Source organism: Amblyomma americanum, chromosome 6 (assembly GCF_052857255.1).
Source record: "Amblyomma americanum isolate KBUSLIRL-KWMA chromosome 6, ASM5285725v1, whole genome shotgun sequence".
NCBI lineage: Eukaryota > Metazoa > Arthropoda > Arachnida > Ixodida > Ixodidae > Amblyomma > Amblyomma americanum.
This window is the reverse complement of record NC_135502.1, coordinates 41,882,071-41,899,606: the sequence shown is the minus strand read 5'-3', so window position 1 is coordinate 41,899,606 and position 17,536 is coordinate 41,882,071. Positions and strand designations below refer to the sequence as shown.

Genomic DNA, 17,536 nt, shown 5'->3' with positions numbered 1-17,536 from the left:
TTCTCAGCAAATCATTTCCGACTTCTCGAACGGTCACCAGGACACCTCTTTCGTTCATGCCAGACATTGGTCTCGATTTCAAAGCTTCAGCGGAGCTATGAAGGAAATTACGCTAAAGCTAAGTGACTGCCGGAATTTAGACAGGGGATCACTTTTCTAGCGCCCGTCCATAGGTACAGGTACCAGCCACACAAACACAAACAGAAAAAAAATGATCAGCACCTCAGTTTTTTTGCCTGCTCATGATATTTGCGGTCGTCGCAACACAGTCTGACCCAAAACATGTTAAATAAAACACTCATTCCTTAGTCAGTCATGTCCCCAAATTCTCGTACATCAAGACTTGTTACAAAGTGCTCGCTCAAGTGGACAGACAAGTGGTATGGAAACTAAAATGATTATGGATAACCCTAAGGGACACGCAGAGAGCAACATGAATAACAGACCAAACTCAAGGTAATGATATCTTTGTTAAATTCAAGCGAAGACAACTGATTTCGGCGGAAGACGCAATCTGTTTTAAAGTCAACCAAGGGTGTGCTATTGCAGCAGATTTGATTTCAAGCGAAAAGAAACCAAGTCGAATGCGGCAAGCAGTCACGTGGAGTGATGATATTAAGAAATTTGCGAAGTTGGCTGGCCGCGTCTGGCGCAATACTGGGCTGATTGGGAGTAAAAATAAATGGGAGAAGTCTTGGCCGTTCAGTGCATGTAACGTGTCTGGCGGTGATATCTTCTAACGCAATATAGTGATATAGTTCCCGTTCCCCTCTTGCAGAAAATGCGTCGTCGTCGGCGTTGCGAGTGAAAAATCTCCGGAGAAGCAACCTAGGTGGGCCACCTAGGTCACGCGACCTTGTGGCGTCATCACAACTTGCCCCCCCGGATTGCGAGCAAACTGACCACAGTGGCAGTTAAATTAATCATTGGCCGCGAGAGGTTGCTCGGGAAGAGCAACCCGGGTGTCACGAGGCCCACCGGTGGCAGCACCTGCCATCGCAGGGTAGTCGCGCATCGCTTAACCGCCGCAGCACTGCGCCAGGAGTGCCGCCTGGGGAACGATGGATGCAAAGTAGATAATTATTAATTCGGCATATACGAGCATTAACCCATTAACGCTATCGCGTCGTACCCTTAAGGCAGAGCTTAAGTGCCTTCAGCAATTTTTTTTAACTGATACCTTTTGTCATTTACGTGTTCTTCGTTGCACGGCTGTGCCGAATGCGTTCGTGAAAGCCGTTAAACCATATCGGTAAATTCTCCACGCTTGGGAAGCGCCATAGCGCTTCTGCTTTGAGCGTATAGAAATAAAGAAAGAGCGGTAAGAAAAAAAAAACCGCTCGAAAACACAGCAAAAACACCAATCTGTGTAATGACGCGCCGAAATTCTCTTCACTACCTTGGGCAATGGTGGGCTCCTGCAACGCGGAATGGGTCGAAGCTGTCAGGGAACGGCGAAGTCGCTCTAATGCTTACCTTCCGGCCCCGTTTATCTCCGCGAAGAATCGGAGCGAACTCAGGACAAACTAGAAATAAAGAAAACAAAACCAGGGTGAATCCAAGGCTGCAGATTACGGAGTCCTCTCGAGGGTAAAAGCCACCCGATCCTCCGAGCTGCCTCCTCGCTCTCACCCGGGATGCTGTCTGAAGAAAATGCCTCCCACGGAGCAGATATCGGCCAGCTTTGCCCGGTCATCTGTGACTTCATTTCCTCGTTCGATCTTTCGGAGATCGGTGCGGAAGGAGAGTCCCGCACTTGTCCCCACACTTGCACTGTGACGCGCTTCGACGCACCTTACCTATACGTACGCGCAAGCTGCCTATGCGGGCAGAACATCCGAACGAAGGCAATCAACGCCCTGCAGTGCAGCTCGCTTTGTTTGACAACCACGCGTTTGCGCGCCTGTTTGCAACCGCTCGTTATGTGCGAGTACATACATTTCTTCTTTTTTTTCGAGGCTTCCCTGCGTTTTCGATCTTGTTTGTATCTTGGGCGATGCGTCGCAGCATCTATGTACAGGTTGCGAGAGAGATCTCGCGTTTGCTGGCTGAACCTTTCTTTCCAGCTCGTCTTTGTTACGCCTCACGAGTTACGTGCTCCTCGGCAGACAGATTGGTTGCTGCTACTACGTTTTACTTCTGACTATGCGTTCGTGAAGGTTTAGTGTCACTTAGTTGTTTGAGTGACTTAGTAGAGTGTCACTTAGTAGAGTGTCACATAGATGTGCCACATAACATGATGCTATGTACACGCACCTTGACGGAGCAACCGTATACCATTGCTTCTAAAATTCTAAAGACAGTGTACTAAACAGTTCACCTTGGTTCTTGATGTCTACCTCCATTTTTTTTTATTTTGATTATGAACCAACTTTTCAACCGAATGCAATGACTGTGAAAGGCAGTTATCAAAAGTGCATTAACCGCGAACCGAGAGCCAATGTCTTCAAAACAACTCCCTGCGCAGTTTTCGAGCTGAAAAACGCATGGTTGCAAGCATCTGCAGATGGTGCTAGCCCCTGATTACTATTCGTTAAGCACTGTGATTATCTCAAGCTTGCCACATACCACCAACTCGCCTTCCACCCGAGTCACGTCGAGCGCGAGACAAAGGCCATCTGCATACGCAGTACAAAGATGCATGTTCAAATAAATAAACAAATAAAACAATATGTTCAAATAAATAAACAAATATCCTCTCTCTCACTCTCATTTAACCAATTACTTTTTCGTAGTATTTTCACATTCAGTTTTACGAGGTAACCAAAAAGTTCTCGCCATTTTTGAGGGCGCGCTGCAATAGTGAACACTGATATGGGAATAGCTATGCATCATGTGCAGAATAAATCTTGAAGATAAAAGCAGGGACGCTGACTGTGACAGTTACGCGCTTGTTGCAACTCTCACAGAAGTCATATAGCTTGAGCAGTGATGAAGAAAAACGGAGTTGACGAAACAGCTCATAAGGGGTTGTCTATTTTTTACTTTAAAATGGGCTTGTCAGCTGAGGAATCAAGTCGCGTAGTACGTCAAGCCTTTGTGAATAAAATGCTGTGATTAAATGCGCTGCCAGGCATTAATTGGTTCCGAAAGTTCAGCTTGTGTTATCTGCTTTTTTTTTTATGCACCCCGCAGTCGGCGGACATACATGTCGGATGATGAGGTCCTGAAGGCTTTCATAGAGAACGACAGCAGTTAAGCATGTGGTGTACTTGCCGTACGCTTCCAGATTTCCGATGAAACCGTAAGACATCGCCTGCACCACACTGAGAAGGCGTCCGAGTTGAGCAAGTTGATTGCCTATACACGGTGCCGGGTGCCGATAAGTAACAACGATTGAAAACAGGCTGCTTGTCACAGCTCTCCCAGCATTGCAATGCATTCGTATTCGATCCAGTGCTCACCAGTGACAAAAGCAGTACCCTGTATGACAGGCCGAAGCGTGCCTGACATTGGCTGCCATCATGGGACCCTGTGCCTCACACCGAGAGACTCATCTAAACTAACGCAAGGGCTCCTTTTCGCCGCTCACGAGCTATGACTACTGTGAAGGCGCAACACGTGTGTATTAGTCGTGGTCGATGTTTGTGTGCACTCCACAAGCGATCTTCCAGCCCTCGTGGGAGCCATTCCCGTATCAGTGTTCATTTTTCTAATGCGACATCAGAAATGGCAAGAACTTCTGTGCTTACCTTATACAAACCGCATCACCTATCAGATCCAGTGTATTGTTCTCGTTTGTCTGCTGGAAAAAACCACGACCACTGTTACTCGCCCGTATACAACCTATAGTGTTTTATCGCTCTCCTAGCTTCGTCGGTGTGTTTACAGCGATTTAGCGCGGCTTATTCCGTAATGGAATCTTCTCTGTCGTGCGTGCGTCCCTTCCTACGCGTCGGCGTGTAATAAGGGTGCCTCGCAGGCAGGCGTGGCGGCCAACTCTCGCGTCCCGCAGATAAGTGCACGGCGCGGCATCACCATTAGCGTGCCAAGGCCGCCTGAGCAGCCATTCGCAAGGACGCGGAAGCTCTCATTGGTAACGGGCCGCAGAGAAACTATACCCTGTGCAAATTCAGCGTCCCGCATAACTGCATGCGAACACGTGCGGAAGTGAACGGCGGTGGTGGCGCTGGACAACATCCAGGATTTTAGTTGCGCTGGCTGAGGACGCACGTGATTTGAGAAACACTGGCAATGGGCTAGTCTGGCTGGGGCGCCGGATGTTGACGCTGGTCGCATGCCGCTGGCACGGCGGTTAACGTTGTGCACGAGTTTGGTATTTGTGTCCCGTTCGCTTTCCAAACTCTCTGCCTGATGCTCTGTGTGGCTTTGAATCTGCCTTTTATTTCTGGCACCGGGATTATGTATACGTAAAACTGTTACGCTCTCTGTCTGTACACGTTGCATAGGAGTGCCAGTTTTAGGCTAGATAAAAGATTAGGTCAGCTCCTTGTACTCTGGACACAATATAGCTAGTTTAAGCTAATAAACGACCGCCAGTTACACTTGACACTAGACAACTACTAGTTTACCACTATTAGTCTATAGCAGAGCAGTCGCTGCTAGTCAACTAATGCTTGACAACTACTAGGTGTACAACTAGTACAACTAGACGACAGAACGGCAACTAGAGAAGTCTTTCAGGTAGACTAGTTTCTGACGGAATAAGATGTGTCAGCAGACGTGACAGAGAGGTGGATTCCTCCTGAAGGTGCAGAAGGGCAGAGGCAGAAACGGAGATCAGAAAACTACAAGGACGATTAAATAAAAATCTTGAGTCAGGGGCAGATTATGTAAAAAAGGAAGTTAAGTTGGCGGGATGTGTGGGTAAATATTTCCAAATCTCTCGGAGTGCCAATAAGCGGTGCTGCAACCACACACGTGTGCAGTTGATCGAAGATAGTAGTCATTCTGGCTGTAAATTGATTTCTCCATGAGATTTATATTTGGCGAAGCTATAATGTAGTTCATGACGCGCACGCCTTGTTGGAGGACCTGGGGTAGATTTATACCACATGCAGTTTTCTAACCTCGCGATGAATTTGTGAAACGAGCTAAAAAGAACTCTTCCCCAAAGTTAAATCTAGAGTAGTATCAGCAACTAATGAACACGATCAAGCGATTGAAGAACGAGCAGCAAAATAACGAATCTCAACCGGACGAAGCTTAATACTAGCGCAGCCTAATTTTACATCGAAGGCGCGAAAACTATCCTTTAGAAGCGTTAATCAACGTTGCTTGTATTTCCACTCCAGGAGCTAATATTTTCTGTTTTTGCGTTTACATTACGTTTCTCTTGTTCGCATTTAATTTGTTGATGACAGTACATTCACTGCTTTCTGTCGCACTCTATTAACTGCGCACGTGTACGCGAAGCGGCGTCTGCAATTAGCGCCAAGCTCGTTTCAACTTTCCTCAGACGAGCGCTCCGTACACAGCCAGGCGTGCTCAAACTGCTGAAACTGACGGGCACCTTCGAACCCGACCCCGGCGGCTGCGTCTTTATGGAGGAAAAACGCTAAGGCGCCCGTGTGCTGTGCGATGTCAGTGCACGTTAAAGATCCCCAGGTGGTCGAAATTATTCCGGAGCCCTCCACTACGGCGCATACTACTTCCTTTCTTCTTTCACTCCCTCCCTTATCCCCTCCCTTACGGCGCGGTTCAGGTGTCCAACGATATATGAGACAGATACTGCGCCATTTCCTTTCCCTAAAAAACCAATTATTATTATTATTATTATTGGTGCACGTGCACGGGCACGCGATCGTTCGTGCACACGGCCTTCGAGCCATTCACGTTCATTTATACGGCACGCTCCCGTGCTTTGTGCCGCGCTGAGGCGCGCACGTACGCCCGGTTTCGAGCACTTTCCTTACTTGAGGCCCGCGTCGTCCTATACCAGTCTCGCACAGGGAGTAATTGGATGGCCTCCACTTCACTACGCGGCTATTTTCTAATCGCATTGAGACGCCATCCACTGTTATCCAACAATCGGCCACGCTAGTGAATATACACTCGCTGTATACTCGGTGTGACGCCTCGGGCCCTTGGAGCGGCGCTTGCCACGGCGCTTCGCCGACGTCCCCCTCCATTTTCTCACGCCGATCTCAGAGCGTGCTGCCACTCTCTTTCTAGGCCACTCGCTGCCCTGCAGCGAGAGTCGGCGCTGACCGGCATCGACGGCGGGGTGTCCGTCCTTCGGTACGCCCACCATCACTACACTCTCGGCGCGGCAGCCGTGAAGGTGGCCTACCCGCGTACAAGCGTTGTGCACGCCGGTGTCACGGTGCCCTCTGTGTACAGGCGTACAAAAGTGAAGAAGGCATCGAACGAATGGCGGCGTGTACTTGTACTCGCTGCTCATCTGGTTTGAGCGAAAACAATGCGAGCACGGCCTCCTACCGAAAATCTCAGCGTGCGACCGGCAGCCATTTGCGGAGTTGAAGACTAGCGAGTATGGGGCCAGTTGGCGCTTCATATTCTGGTGTAGACAGCGCTTAAAGGACGACAGACAGAGCAGAAGGTGACACAGCAAAGCGCCATGTATTGTGTCACCTGCTTTTACATCTGTCACTTCTTTTATTCGTCTCCATCATAATTATCGCCGATTTAACAAATGGATGAACTTGTCTTCGCTTATTACGGGCTTTATATATATATATATATATATATATATATATATATATATATATATATATATATATATGTATATATGTATATATATATATATATATATATATATATATATATATATACATATATACATATATATATATATATATATATATATATATATATATATATATATATATATATATATATATATATATATATATATATATATATATATTGTCAACCGCGGGTTGCGAGGCGGCATACAAGTGACCTAACTTATTCTATTTGGCTCCCCCGTCAGTCAGTAAGCAAGAAGAACTAACTATAGTACGCATCCAAAAATACATAGAAGCACATCTCCTTCGTTTCTGTAGTGTGCTAGGCAGTATTTGGGAGTATGTACAGGTGCGCACATAAGTAAACGGAGCACGCTATTCCGTTGAAAGTGCAATCATGCCATGTGTATCAGAGATGAAGCAACATTGTCTATGAGAAATACACTAGCGTCACTACGGCATGCCCATACCATAGCTGGGAATTTCAATTGGGCAACGCCTGACAAATGTTAGAAGCCAATAGCATGCTACATATACTTTTGTCCGTACTTGTACGCTAGAAAATCGATGACGGCCATAGCAACTACACATGGAGGTGTCATAGGACATTCAGCCGGGAGGGCGTGTGCGCTTCGTCTCATGTAATTCCTTGTCGTTGCTTCAAGACGAGATGTCTTTCCCGGTGATGCAGAAAACTAGTTTTTAAGAAGTCCAATACGAACAAAGGCACCGGTAATGCAGCGTCTATACGTTACGTAAGGCTTGAGTGCATGAGATTTTGACGATTTTTTAATAAGATTGAGAGAGCCTAATCAAATGCAAATTACAGACACTAATTACCGAGCTGCATTGTAGGTGAGGTACTATAATGAAGGTCTGGCGATACTGTCGATTCATCAACAACACTGCCTGCCTTCAATCCGTCGAAAATGAGGACGTCATTGCCTGCAAAAAGACTTGCACTTCCAAAGGCTGCAGGAGTGAGCTCGATTAGGGTCATCTGAACAGCGTACACAAAACTACATCGCGGTAATGGAAAGAGATTCAAACTCTTAAGCCGTCCTCGCCATGGTTTCTTCGTTTCAAAATGAAGGACACCGGATGAAACACGTTCCACGTAACAACGTCTCTTCTTTTGCATTGTATTCGATAATTTTTTTTTCATATGGCTATAGCTCTGATGAGTACGCACGAAAAAACAGAGCGAGAAATATCCTGAGTTGCTTCTACATTTTGGCCATGACGCAAGATTAAATTTTATGTGTGTGCCGAAAAAATTTGTTAACGCATTTATTTGGGCGAGTTGCCATTACGGGTGTCCTGTCTTGTTCGGTGCAGTGCTCTGTATAGTGTAGTATATTGTGCGTAGTGTGGTGTTCGCTAGAAAAAGATGTGTTTGGGGAGGTGAAAAAATTCGCTTACTGGGAAAAAAAAGAAGCAGATATCGACAGCTCCGAAAGCAGAACTACTCAGGCCAGCATACGGAATACACCGGAATCGGAAAATAAAGTTCTTTGAGCTTAATGAATAAAAGCGCGTGAGAGGTGTGTTCCCGCTAACTGTAACGGCGCCAGGACAAGGATGTTGACAAGGCCTGCACACTCTGCTCGCCTCTCCACACCGCGCAATGTGCAAGGCTAGGCGTGGGAATAAACAGCGCACAGAAGCCAGTTGCTTGCAATGTGCGAAGTGCAAGCGCGGTCGCAGTTCGAACTTGCAGCTTGATGCAGATGGGTGCGTCCGTTCAGCAAGCACGGAAGTCTTGCTCGAAAGGCCCAAGCTAAGCCCATTGTATTCGAACGCCTCATTCACTGGGCGGGGCGAAATTATACAGCTGATAGCAGTGCACGATACGAATGGCCGAAGCACGTTCTGAAATTCAAATCATGACGTTTCTGTAGGGCCGTGGGTGAGCTTCGTTAATAATGGTGTTATATGCGTTGCCTCGCCTGTGTGGAGCAACCGTGTGAAAATATTTGAGCAGGGTATGCTTAGACAGCCTGTCATATTGTTCCCTTCTGTAGTCAGCCACAAAAAATAATATAAGTGCACTATAAGTTAGCTAATGGTTTACGAACAAAACAAGTCTGCTATTCGAGAGAAAACAGGAGCACCAAGAGGCGGTGTTCCGAAACAAGTCACATTCGAATTTAGGTATGTTCTTTCGTTGTTGTTTTTTTTCTAGGCCAGTCGTCAACCATACTTAGCCCGTAACAAGCTTACGACCTCCGGACTGGCTTGGAAGCATCAGCACAGCAGGTACTCGATGCGCGATGTCTTCAGTCTAGATGAGAGTGGAAAGTTTTAAAGCGCTATAAAGGTCAGATGCTTTCCAGGAATACAGGGCTCAAAGCTCTATCGTGTAAGCCTAAGCCACGCAGTTTGCCACTGCTTGCCTCAATAACCTCTAACAAGGCCGAAAATGCTAACAACGTTGACTGGCACTGATATGGCAGGGCGGACTAAAGAGTATTTTAAATAACACCGGCGAAAGTAGAGCCTTTATCAAAAGAATTCGGACCACATCGTTGGTGTGTGAGCTCTAAAGCGGAGCACGAATATGCACACCGGAAGACCGACAGGCTTAGAAGGGGACTCTATTAAACTACAAAGCCATAAACTTCCCACTAAGCGTCTGAAGAGCAAACAACATTGTTTGAAGATTTTTTATGAAAAGTGTAGATAGATCTCAAATTACAGTAGGCGTGGGTGTACAACACTGATGTGTTAGCGATCACATAGTAAAACTACACTGAAGTGAAGTGCTTTGTTCTTTGCGTTAGTTTTGAACAACACGCGATAAGAAATGTAATAAGAAATTACAGCACTAAGCACTTCTAACGCTGAGAATCATTGTTTTTTTTTTTATGGCTTATGGTGCAAGTACCGAATAAAAAGTCGTTTGAATTGAGCTGTGAACATCGCCATTACAGCTTGTGAAAATTTCAGACGTCGACTAGATTTTAAGCACATTAGAGTCCAAATATGGTTATGTTATCCAAAAGCTGCGCTCATCTAGTTTAAAAGAAAAGAAATGATGCAGCTAGCTACAAGTTTTTCTGAAGACCTCACAGAACTATGATAGATAAACCAGTACTTCTGTTTATAAGGGTTCGAAAATGCTAGGTCTCTCTTGTGCCGCCTGAAGCAGGAAATTTCTTAATTTGTGCACACCTAGATTTAATCCGTTCATAACAACCGCAGTAAAAGTACGGCACAACACTTGTTTATCGGTTAGCAGCTTTTACTTCGTCGTTGGTAATCGAGTGGGCAGAGGCCGAACTAGAGGCGCGCACAGACTAGACTGCATTTATTGCATGCTTGCTTATCAAGCAATTCCCATGCCATTTCTTCTCGGAAATTAACAAAACAATTCTGTAATTCCGACTTGGGTACTAGTTAGGTTTTCAATGAGAACACTACTCGCACTGTATATATTAGCAAATTCTTAGTGACTTCTGCTTAGAAATAGATGGGGTTTGAAACTTGAAAGGGCTAGCTACAAGAACATCTAGCTTTGTGCATCACGTGAGAGTACGTTCATCGCAAATATGATGCAGTGATGAAAAGCTGAACAAACGCACTGACTGTTGGCTATTTTAAGGGGCTAGCTGTAATAAGAAATAAATCCTGGCTGTCTGGGGCGTTCTTGTTCACATAACTAGTGAACAAGAACGCCTTAATGAAATTAATACCGACCGTGGGAGGGACTATCTTGCAGTGAGGGAAAGGTACGCGCGATCTCTTTTAAAAAATTCCCCTTATCGAAATGCGATAGCAACGACATGATAAGAATTCAGGCCTCCGACGTCAAGAACACAGCGGCTCATGTACTGCGTAACTGCCGGCAACCTAGGAGTAAATTGGATACCTTCACTTCTCATTGTGATTCCAGCGCCTACCAACTCCACAAGGCCAAATGTTGGCTGCTGAGTTGACTTGCCGTCCAAGAACAGCCGTTAAACTTTCATGACTGTGAGCACCTTCGCAATAGCTTGCCATGTGCGGATTCTTGTTATTTGTCACCTTGGTAGATTCTCCTTGCAGGGCACGGACGCAGTGAGCATGAGCGAAGGCAGGGAGGTGAGAAAGATGATTTGTGATTACTGGCGTTTAACGTACCGAAGCTATACACAGGCAATGAGGAACGCCGTAGTGAAGGGCTCCGGATTAATTTGGACCACATGGGGTTCTTTAACGATTGGGTTTTGATATCGCATGGGGTTTTGATATCGCACAGCACAAGCGCGTTTTTGTATGCAGCTTCCGCCTCCATCGAAACACGGCCGCCGTGGCCGGGATCGAACCCGCGACCTTAGAATACCAGCAGCCGAACTTCAAAACCATGAAGGGCAGAAAGCTGGCGCAATTCGCTCGCGTTGGTTTGCAGCACGTATGTAACTGCCACTCCTCGGATAAATTTAAGTCTATATTCGTGGTGATATTTTTCAAACTTGAAAGGTTTGTGCCTTTCTCGCGTCCCTTTTCATTCTGCGTCTTGTGTTATTTGTAACTGTGTTAGCTATCTCTTTAAATGTAGTATGCGGTCGAAAAACCAAAAGTTAATTGAAGAGGAGAGTCAGTCACAAAGAGTAAAGCAGGGATGGAAAAAAAGCGCACTGATTACGACAGTTTCTAATGAATGTTAAGACTAAGATCATATTTTACAAACAACTTTTACAAGCAAACGTGTTCCTCGTAGTGTTCCTCATAATCGAAGAACGTAGATGAGCTGCGAAGAATGTGCATGAGAGGAAATGTTCAAGACGCTCAATCTGGTTTTGGAAGAAGCAACGCGATTGAAACAGCAGTAAAAAGAAAACGGCTTCGCACTGTCCTTTCGAGACGTCCAACGTCTGCTGAAACGCGGTCTTAAAAAAATGAAGTTCTGCGTTTACCGCCGAGGCCAAGATGTGAGAGCAAAATCTCATGTGACAGACTGGGAGGATGGCTCTCCGCCTTCAAAAGACCGCTTCGTCTGCCCACAATGCCAAGGCGTATTTTTATTGGCCACCAATATTACTTGACAACCGATAGCTTATTTTGACTAGCTAGTGTTTTAATTTCACTACCGTCTTCATCATAATCGCCATCATCAGTCTACCTACGTCCACAGCAGGACAGAGGTCCATCTCATTGATTCGCAGTTAACAAGCTTATCCTGCTCCTGCGTCAGCTGCGACAACGTTATCGCTGCAAACTTATTCTCCTTTATCAGACCGTACACCTGGAGCCATTGAGAGGTCGGATGTGACTAATAGCGATCCAGCGATCTGTGCTACCCCCATTTCACTTTGTTATAAGCCCCACAGAGTGTCCCACCGCTGTTCACTGTCAAAATGAATTTTTCTTTCACCCTACGTGTCCACACTCGCGACACACGACATCTTGACCTCTCCGAGGTTCTCTAGACACGCGCCAGCCAGTGCCTCCCCTACACTTTCATGAGTGGCGAGCGGCCTGCACCAGGCCATTGCAGCGCGAATCCCAGTGTTTCGAACGGATCCAGCTGAGGCGATACGCTCAGCCCGATGATCCCGAGATAACCTGCACCGCCACGCGGTCAGGACACGCTCCGACCAGCGCACACGCCAGGAGCCTCGCGTTATTGCTCCCTGCCGGGCTCTCTCTGGGCCGAAGATATATCAAGACGGTAAACGCGTCCGTCGAGCAACAAGAACGCGGATCCGCGGCGGCGCGGCTACTGACAGGGGCACGTTCTCCAGAGAAAGTAATGTGCCCGTCTCTTCCTCGTTGGGAAGGCGCTCTCCCGTCCTCGTGTAGGAGGATAAGCGTCGAGGTGGCCGTCGAGATCAGCGCACGGCCGCACGCCCTCGCTCCGTATCGAGTCAGTACGTACACGGCAGCCTCGACGCAGCCACCGCTGCCGCTGCCGCTGTGAGGAAGCGACAACGCGCGCAGCGAAAGCAGCGTGCGCTGCACACTCGGCGGCTCCGAGGTTGGGAGCGCACGACACGCTTCAAGGATGTCACGTTGGTCTCGAGTGGCTGCCGGCGCAGTACACGCTCGGTGGCGGCGCGTCGTGCATTCGCTCTCGTTCCCGCTTACTGCGGGGCTTCAGGCATATTCGGTGTGAACCGTGAGGTAAAGGCGCCCGTGTGCTGTGCGATGTCAGTGCACGTTAAAGTTCCCCAGGTGGTCGAAATTATTCCGGAGCCCTCCACTACGGCACCTCTTTCTTCCTTTCTTCTTTCACTCCCTCCTTTATCCCTTCCCTTAAGGCGCGGTTCAGGTGTCCAACGATATATGAGACATATACTGCGCCATTTCCTTTCCCCAAAAATCAATTATTATTATTATTATTACTTTGGTCAAAAAAGTCTTCGGGTCACAGAGCTCGCCTTTCAGCCGTGTATGGTTGGACAGGTATAGTCCGTCCGAAGTTTCTATCATCATCATCATCATCATCGTCACCATCATGATCATCATGACTACGCCCGCTGCAGGGCGAAGGCCTCTCCCATATCTCTCTAAATAACCCTGTCCTGTGCCAGCTGCGGCCATCCTATCCCCGCAAACTTAATCTCATCAGCCCACCTTACTTTCTGCCGCCCCTTAACGACCATCGGTTATCTTGCCATCGCATTACATGCCCTGCCCAAGTCCGCTTCTTCCGCTTGATTTCCACTAGGATGCCATTAACCAGCGTCCTTGTCGAAATGAAGAGGAAGTTTCCAAATATTCGTAAATTAGAGAAAAAGCTTGTCTAAACTCATCTGGACTCTTCAGGCTGCATGGTTGCCTTAAGGGTAATAATACGGCACAGAAGTCAAACTTTATTGCCTGGGGAATTTTGACCAAGGGGGTACATGGGGTGTTCGACGAGTTTTGCTTCTCCGGCTGCAACTACTTTTCAAAGAAATGCAACTGCAAAGCGCTGAATTCAAATTAAAGTTTGAAAGGTCCTCTTTTGCAAGAGCATGCCCCTTTTTGCTTTAACCACCACCAACGACTATGCACAGACGTATTCTAAATCGCGCTCTGAAACCGCGAACTGAGCGGCTGCGAAAGTCTAAACATACACTCCTTTTACATGAACGGTCAATGAAAATCAACTGGGTGTAGACCAGGCACACCAGGACTCTATTCAGCAGGCTATTTGATTTCCATTACTGCGTCAAATTAATTTCGTTACCCTTTGCTGCGCAGCCCGATGGCGTCTGGACGCGAGCCCGCAGTCCGGTGGCTGCAACCGCTGGCCGCCTTGCTTGCGGTGGTTGCTCTCGGATCGGCTCAGGAGAGCCGCTTCGTACACGTGCCTTGTGCCAAGCTGTTCACCTCCATGGCGCCCATGCTGAAACCCTGCTCTTGCTACCTGGTCGGACCACCCGACAACGGCACCGGCATCAACTGTGACAGGGTCGCCTTCCAGGTAAGCAGTGCGCAAGCATCGAGGAGGAAAGACTGCTCAGTTTTCGCGCAGTGGGAATGCCAGTTGGGCCATTATCTCATCTGGAGGAACCTCTCGATTAGGAGACACCAAGCTCGCTTTTAGATTTTCAAGTTTAATATTATGTTTATTTAACGTGTGGGCGCGAGAGCGCGCGCGAGTTAGCGTCGCATTTCTTTGTTTTCGCATTTGTGGCAGCAGTGTGGAGCGTTATCAAATTGGGGAGGGGGCAAATATTGGACCAAAAATTTAGGCGCAGTTTAAGGGCAGTCGAAAAGTTTTATACATTAGGTCAGTTGTTGTGCCATCGGACTTAATCCATTATCATTTCTCTCTCGCCTGTGTGTGTGTGTGTGTGTGTGTGTGTGTGTGTGTGTGTGTGTGTGTGTGTGTGTGTGTGTGTGTGTGTGTGTGTGTGTGTGTGTGCGTGCGTGCGTGCGTGCGTGCGTGCGTGCGTGCGTGCGTGCGTGCGTGCGTGCGTGCGTGCGTGCGTGCGTGCGTGCGTGTGTGTGTGCGTGCGTGCGTGCGTGCGTGCGTGCGTGCGTGCGTGCGTGCGTGCGTGTGTGTGTGTGTGTGTGTGTGTGTGTGTGTGTGTGTGTGTGTGTGTGTGTGTGTGTGTGTGTGTGTGTGTGTGTGTGTGTGTGTGTGTGTGTGTGTTTCTCTCCTTTCTTTCTGTTACTGCCTATTAACAAAGCTTGACTGGTGCTCCGTAAGGGACAGACCTACGGTCACTTATTTCCTTCCTTCGGTCCTTTCTTCCCTCGGTTGCGTATATGCACAACCTGCGGGGATCGTCATTGGCGTCTCCGAGCGGCTGTGCCGTGCAGTCGCGCGCACTGCAAACAACTTCCCGCGCAGGGCAACTTCCCGATGCTGCCGTACCGGCAGCGCATCCACCGCTTCTCCCAGCGTCACGCGGGCGTCCAGGACCTCGAGGCGCAGCTGTTCACCGCCAGCGGGGTGCCCCTGCGCGTGCTCGACCTGTCGCACAACCGGGTGCGGAGGCTGAGCGAGCGCCTCCTGGAGGGCGTCCAGGGCAGCCTGCAGGAGCTCCACCTGGGCTCCAACCTGCTCGGCGACCAGCTGAGCCCCGTCTTCGCCACCAACGAGTTCCGCGCGCTGCGCGAACTGCGCCTGCTCGACCTCTCCGACAACCGGATACAGGGCGTCGACTCGGCCGTCTTCAAGGGGCTCGACAAGCTGGAGGTATGGTATATACTATACATACATGCTGCACTAGTGTTGATCAAGTTAAATGAATGCCGTGTTTAATATATATTGAGGACAGTGTGCGACAGTTGTGCCACCACCCACATATGGGTCTGAAACTGGAGGACAGGGCAGTGACCTATGGAAACAAAAATCATGGAGGCAAGAAGAGAGAGCACATATGGTCAGGAAACAAACGCGAGTTGAGAATATCCCAGCAGAAATCAAGAATAGGATATGGGCGTGGAGATTGCATTCAATGCAGAGAACAGATAGCCGATAGCCCCATAGGTAACACAGACTGGGCTCCAAGGGAAGGCAAGCGTCGACTGGATGTTAGGTAGGCGATGGAGTTAGAAAGTTGGCGGGTGTAAGGTGGCCGACGCGCAGGACAGGATTAATAGAGATCAATAGAAAAGGCCTTTGTTTTGCGGTGTATGTTGGTGGGATGATGATGAGCAGAATGGCAACTCTGTTTCCGAAATAGGAATGAAGGAATAGTCGACTCTGTAACGGATCGTGCTCGTTGGTAAATATAGCTTGTGAGGAATGGGCAACCGCGTAGTTCGTTTAAAATAACAGATTTCACTAGAGACTCGGGCCCTCCTTGCTGTAGCCCCCGGTTGCTTGGGAACCTTCTCTTAGGATACACGTTTGCTGAGTAAACAGGATGGGGTACTAAACAACCGGGTCGCATACGTGATTTCCTGGGATCATGAGAGCTGGTAAGCCGCAACAGTGACGGGCATGTGTCAACGTATAAGCGCTGCTGGAATATCTTATTTTGCTCTCCTTCCTTCGCCAGCCGCTCAATTTCTATTTATATTGTTTGAATTTTTTATTTTAGATTTATTTTTGCTGCACTGCAGTCACTGACCGTCCTTCTTATCTTTCTTATTTGCCCCAGCAGCAAAATGACGAAACTAACAAATTTTAGCGCTGCAGTCGCCTCATGCGCTAACGCATTTCCTTCTTTCGTGCCTCTTTCAGAACAGATAACTGCGGCTGATGTAACAGCTTCTGAGGCCTGTTGGAATGCGGCGGTGAAGTGCTGAAACGATCATGGGACGAGTCACTGATGAAAACATTCTATCAATAATTAGCGGCCGCAACCTCACACCGAGTGCCGCAACCCTCGAGCAATGCCTGAGATCACATCCTTACCGCACAACAACCGTCGCATATGAAACGCAGCGCACGCTCTCATCATTTCATAATAATAATAATAATAATAATAATAATAATAATAATAATAATAATAATAATAATAATTGGTTTTGGGGGGAAAGGAAATGGCGCAGTATCTGTCTCATATATCGTTGAACACCTGAACCGCGCCGTAAGGGAAGGGGGAAAGGAGGGAGTGAAAGAAGAAAGGAAGAAAAAGGTGCCGTAGTGGAGGGCTCCGGAATAATTTCGACCACCTGGGGATCTTTAACGTGCACTGACATCGCACAGCACACGGGCGCCTTGGCGTTTTGTGTAGTGGAGGGCTCCGGAATAATTTCGACCACCTGGGTATCTTTAACGTGCACTGACATCGCACAACACACGGGCGCCTTGGCGTTTTGCCGTAACAAAACGCTAAGGCGCCCGTGTGCTGTGCGTTGTCAGTGCACGTTAAAGATCTTCAGGTGGCTGAAATTATTCCGGAGCCCTCCACCATCTCATCGCCAACTCCATCATCTCAACGCCACCTCCAAATCTGAGACGCCGCCGTCGGCCGGTTGTAAACACAGGGCTTGTTCTGAAGATGCCTCAGCCGAGAGAAAAGAGGGATGGAGAAGGGCGGGAGAGGTGGTGGTTGCAACACTCCATCGCTCTCCGCGTTCCTCCACGATGCGAGAGAGAGCAACAGGATTCCTTTCACGAGATGCGGGGCGTCGTTTCGTCGCTCCTCGCACGGCGGCAGAGGCGCATGGGAAACAAGCTGTTTCGCTTTCCTTCCACGGCCGTCCAGCCGGACAACGGCGCAGCTATAGTCGAGCTGAAGAAAGGCCAGGCCCTGTCCGGGCCGAGCGCGCCTCGACGGTGGTGTTGCGCGAGACACGATCCCGTTTTGTCGCCGCGACGAAAGGAAGCCGCCGCCCATTGAAAGCAGCGGCCTTGTGTGTGCGTGTGTGCCTCCCCAGCCCTGCCTTGTCCCCCCTCCCCACTCTCTTTCTTCGAGTGGTGGTGCTCTCTTCACGCGTCTCAAGGTTGCGCCCCAGCAGCAGTGGTGTACTGCCCCCGGCACAGCGGAGGG

General features: G+C 48.4%; 1 protein-coding gene across 1 annotated transcript in view; it reads left to right on the top strand.

The window, feature by feature from the left end:
• The window catches only part of LOC144136685 (uncharacterized), a 57,329-nt gene that overhangs the window by 25,533 nt on the left and 14,260 nt on the right, over window positions 1–17,536 (top strand). Inside the window, exons 2-3 of the mRNA XM_077669214.1 lie at window positions 13,842–14,064; window positions 14,941–15,288. Of these exons, the coding sequence (XP_077525340.1) occupies window positions 13,846–14,064; window positions 14,941–15,288 (567 nt within the window). The 5' untranslated portion in view covers window positions 13,842–13,845. The remainder of the gene's footprint in view (window positions 1–13,841; window positions 14,065–14,940; window positions 15,289–17,536) is intronic.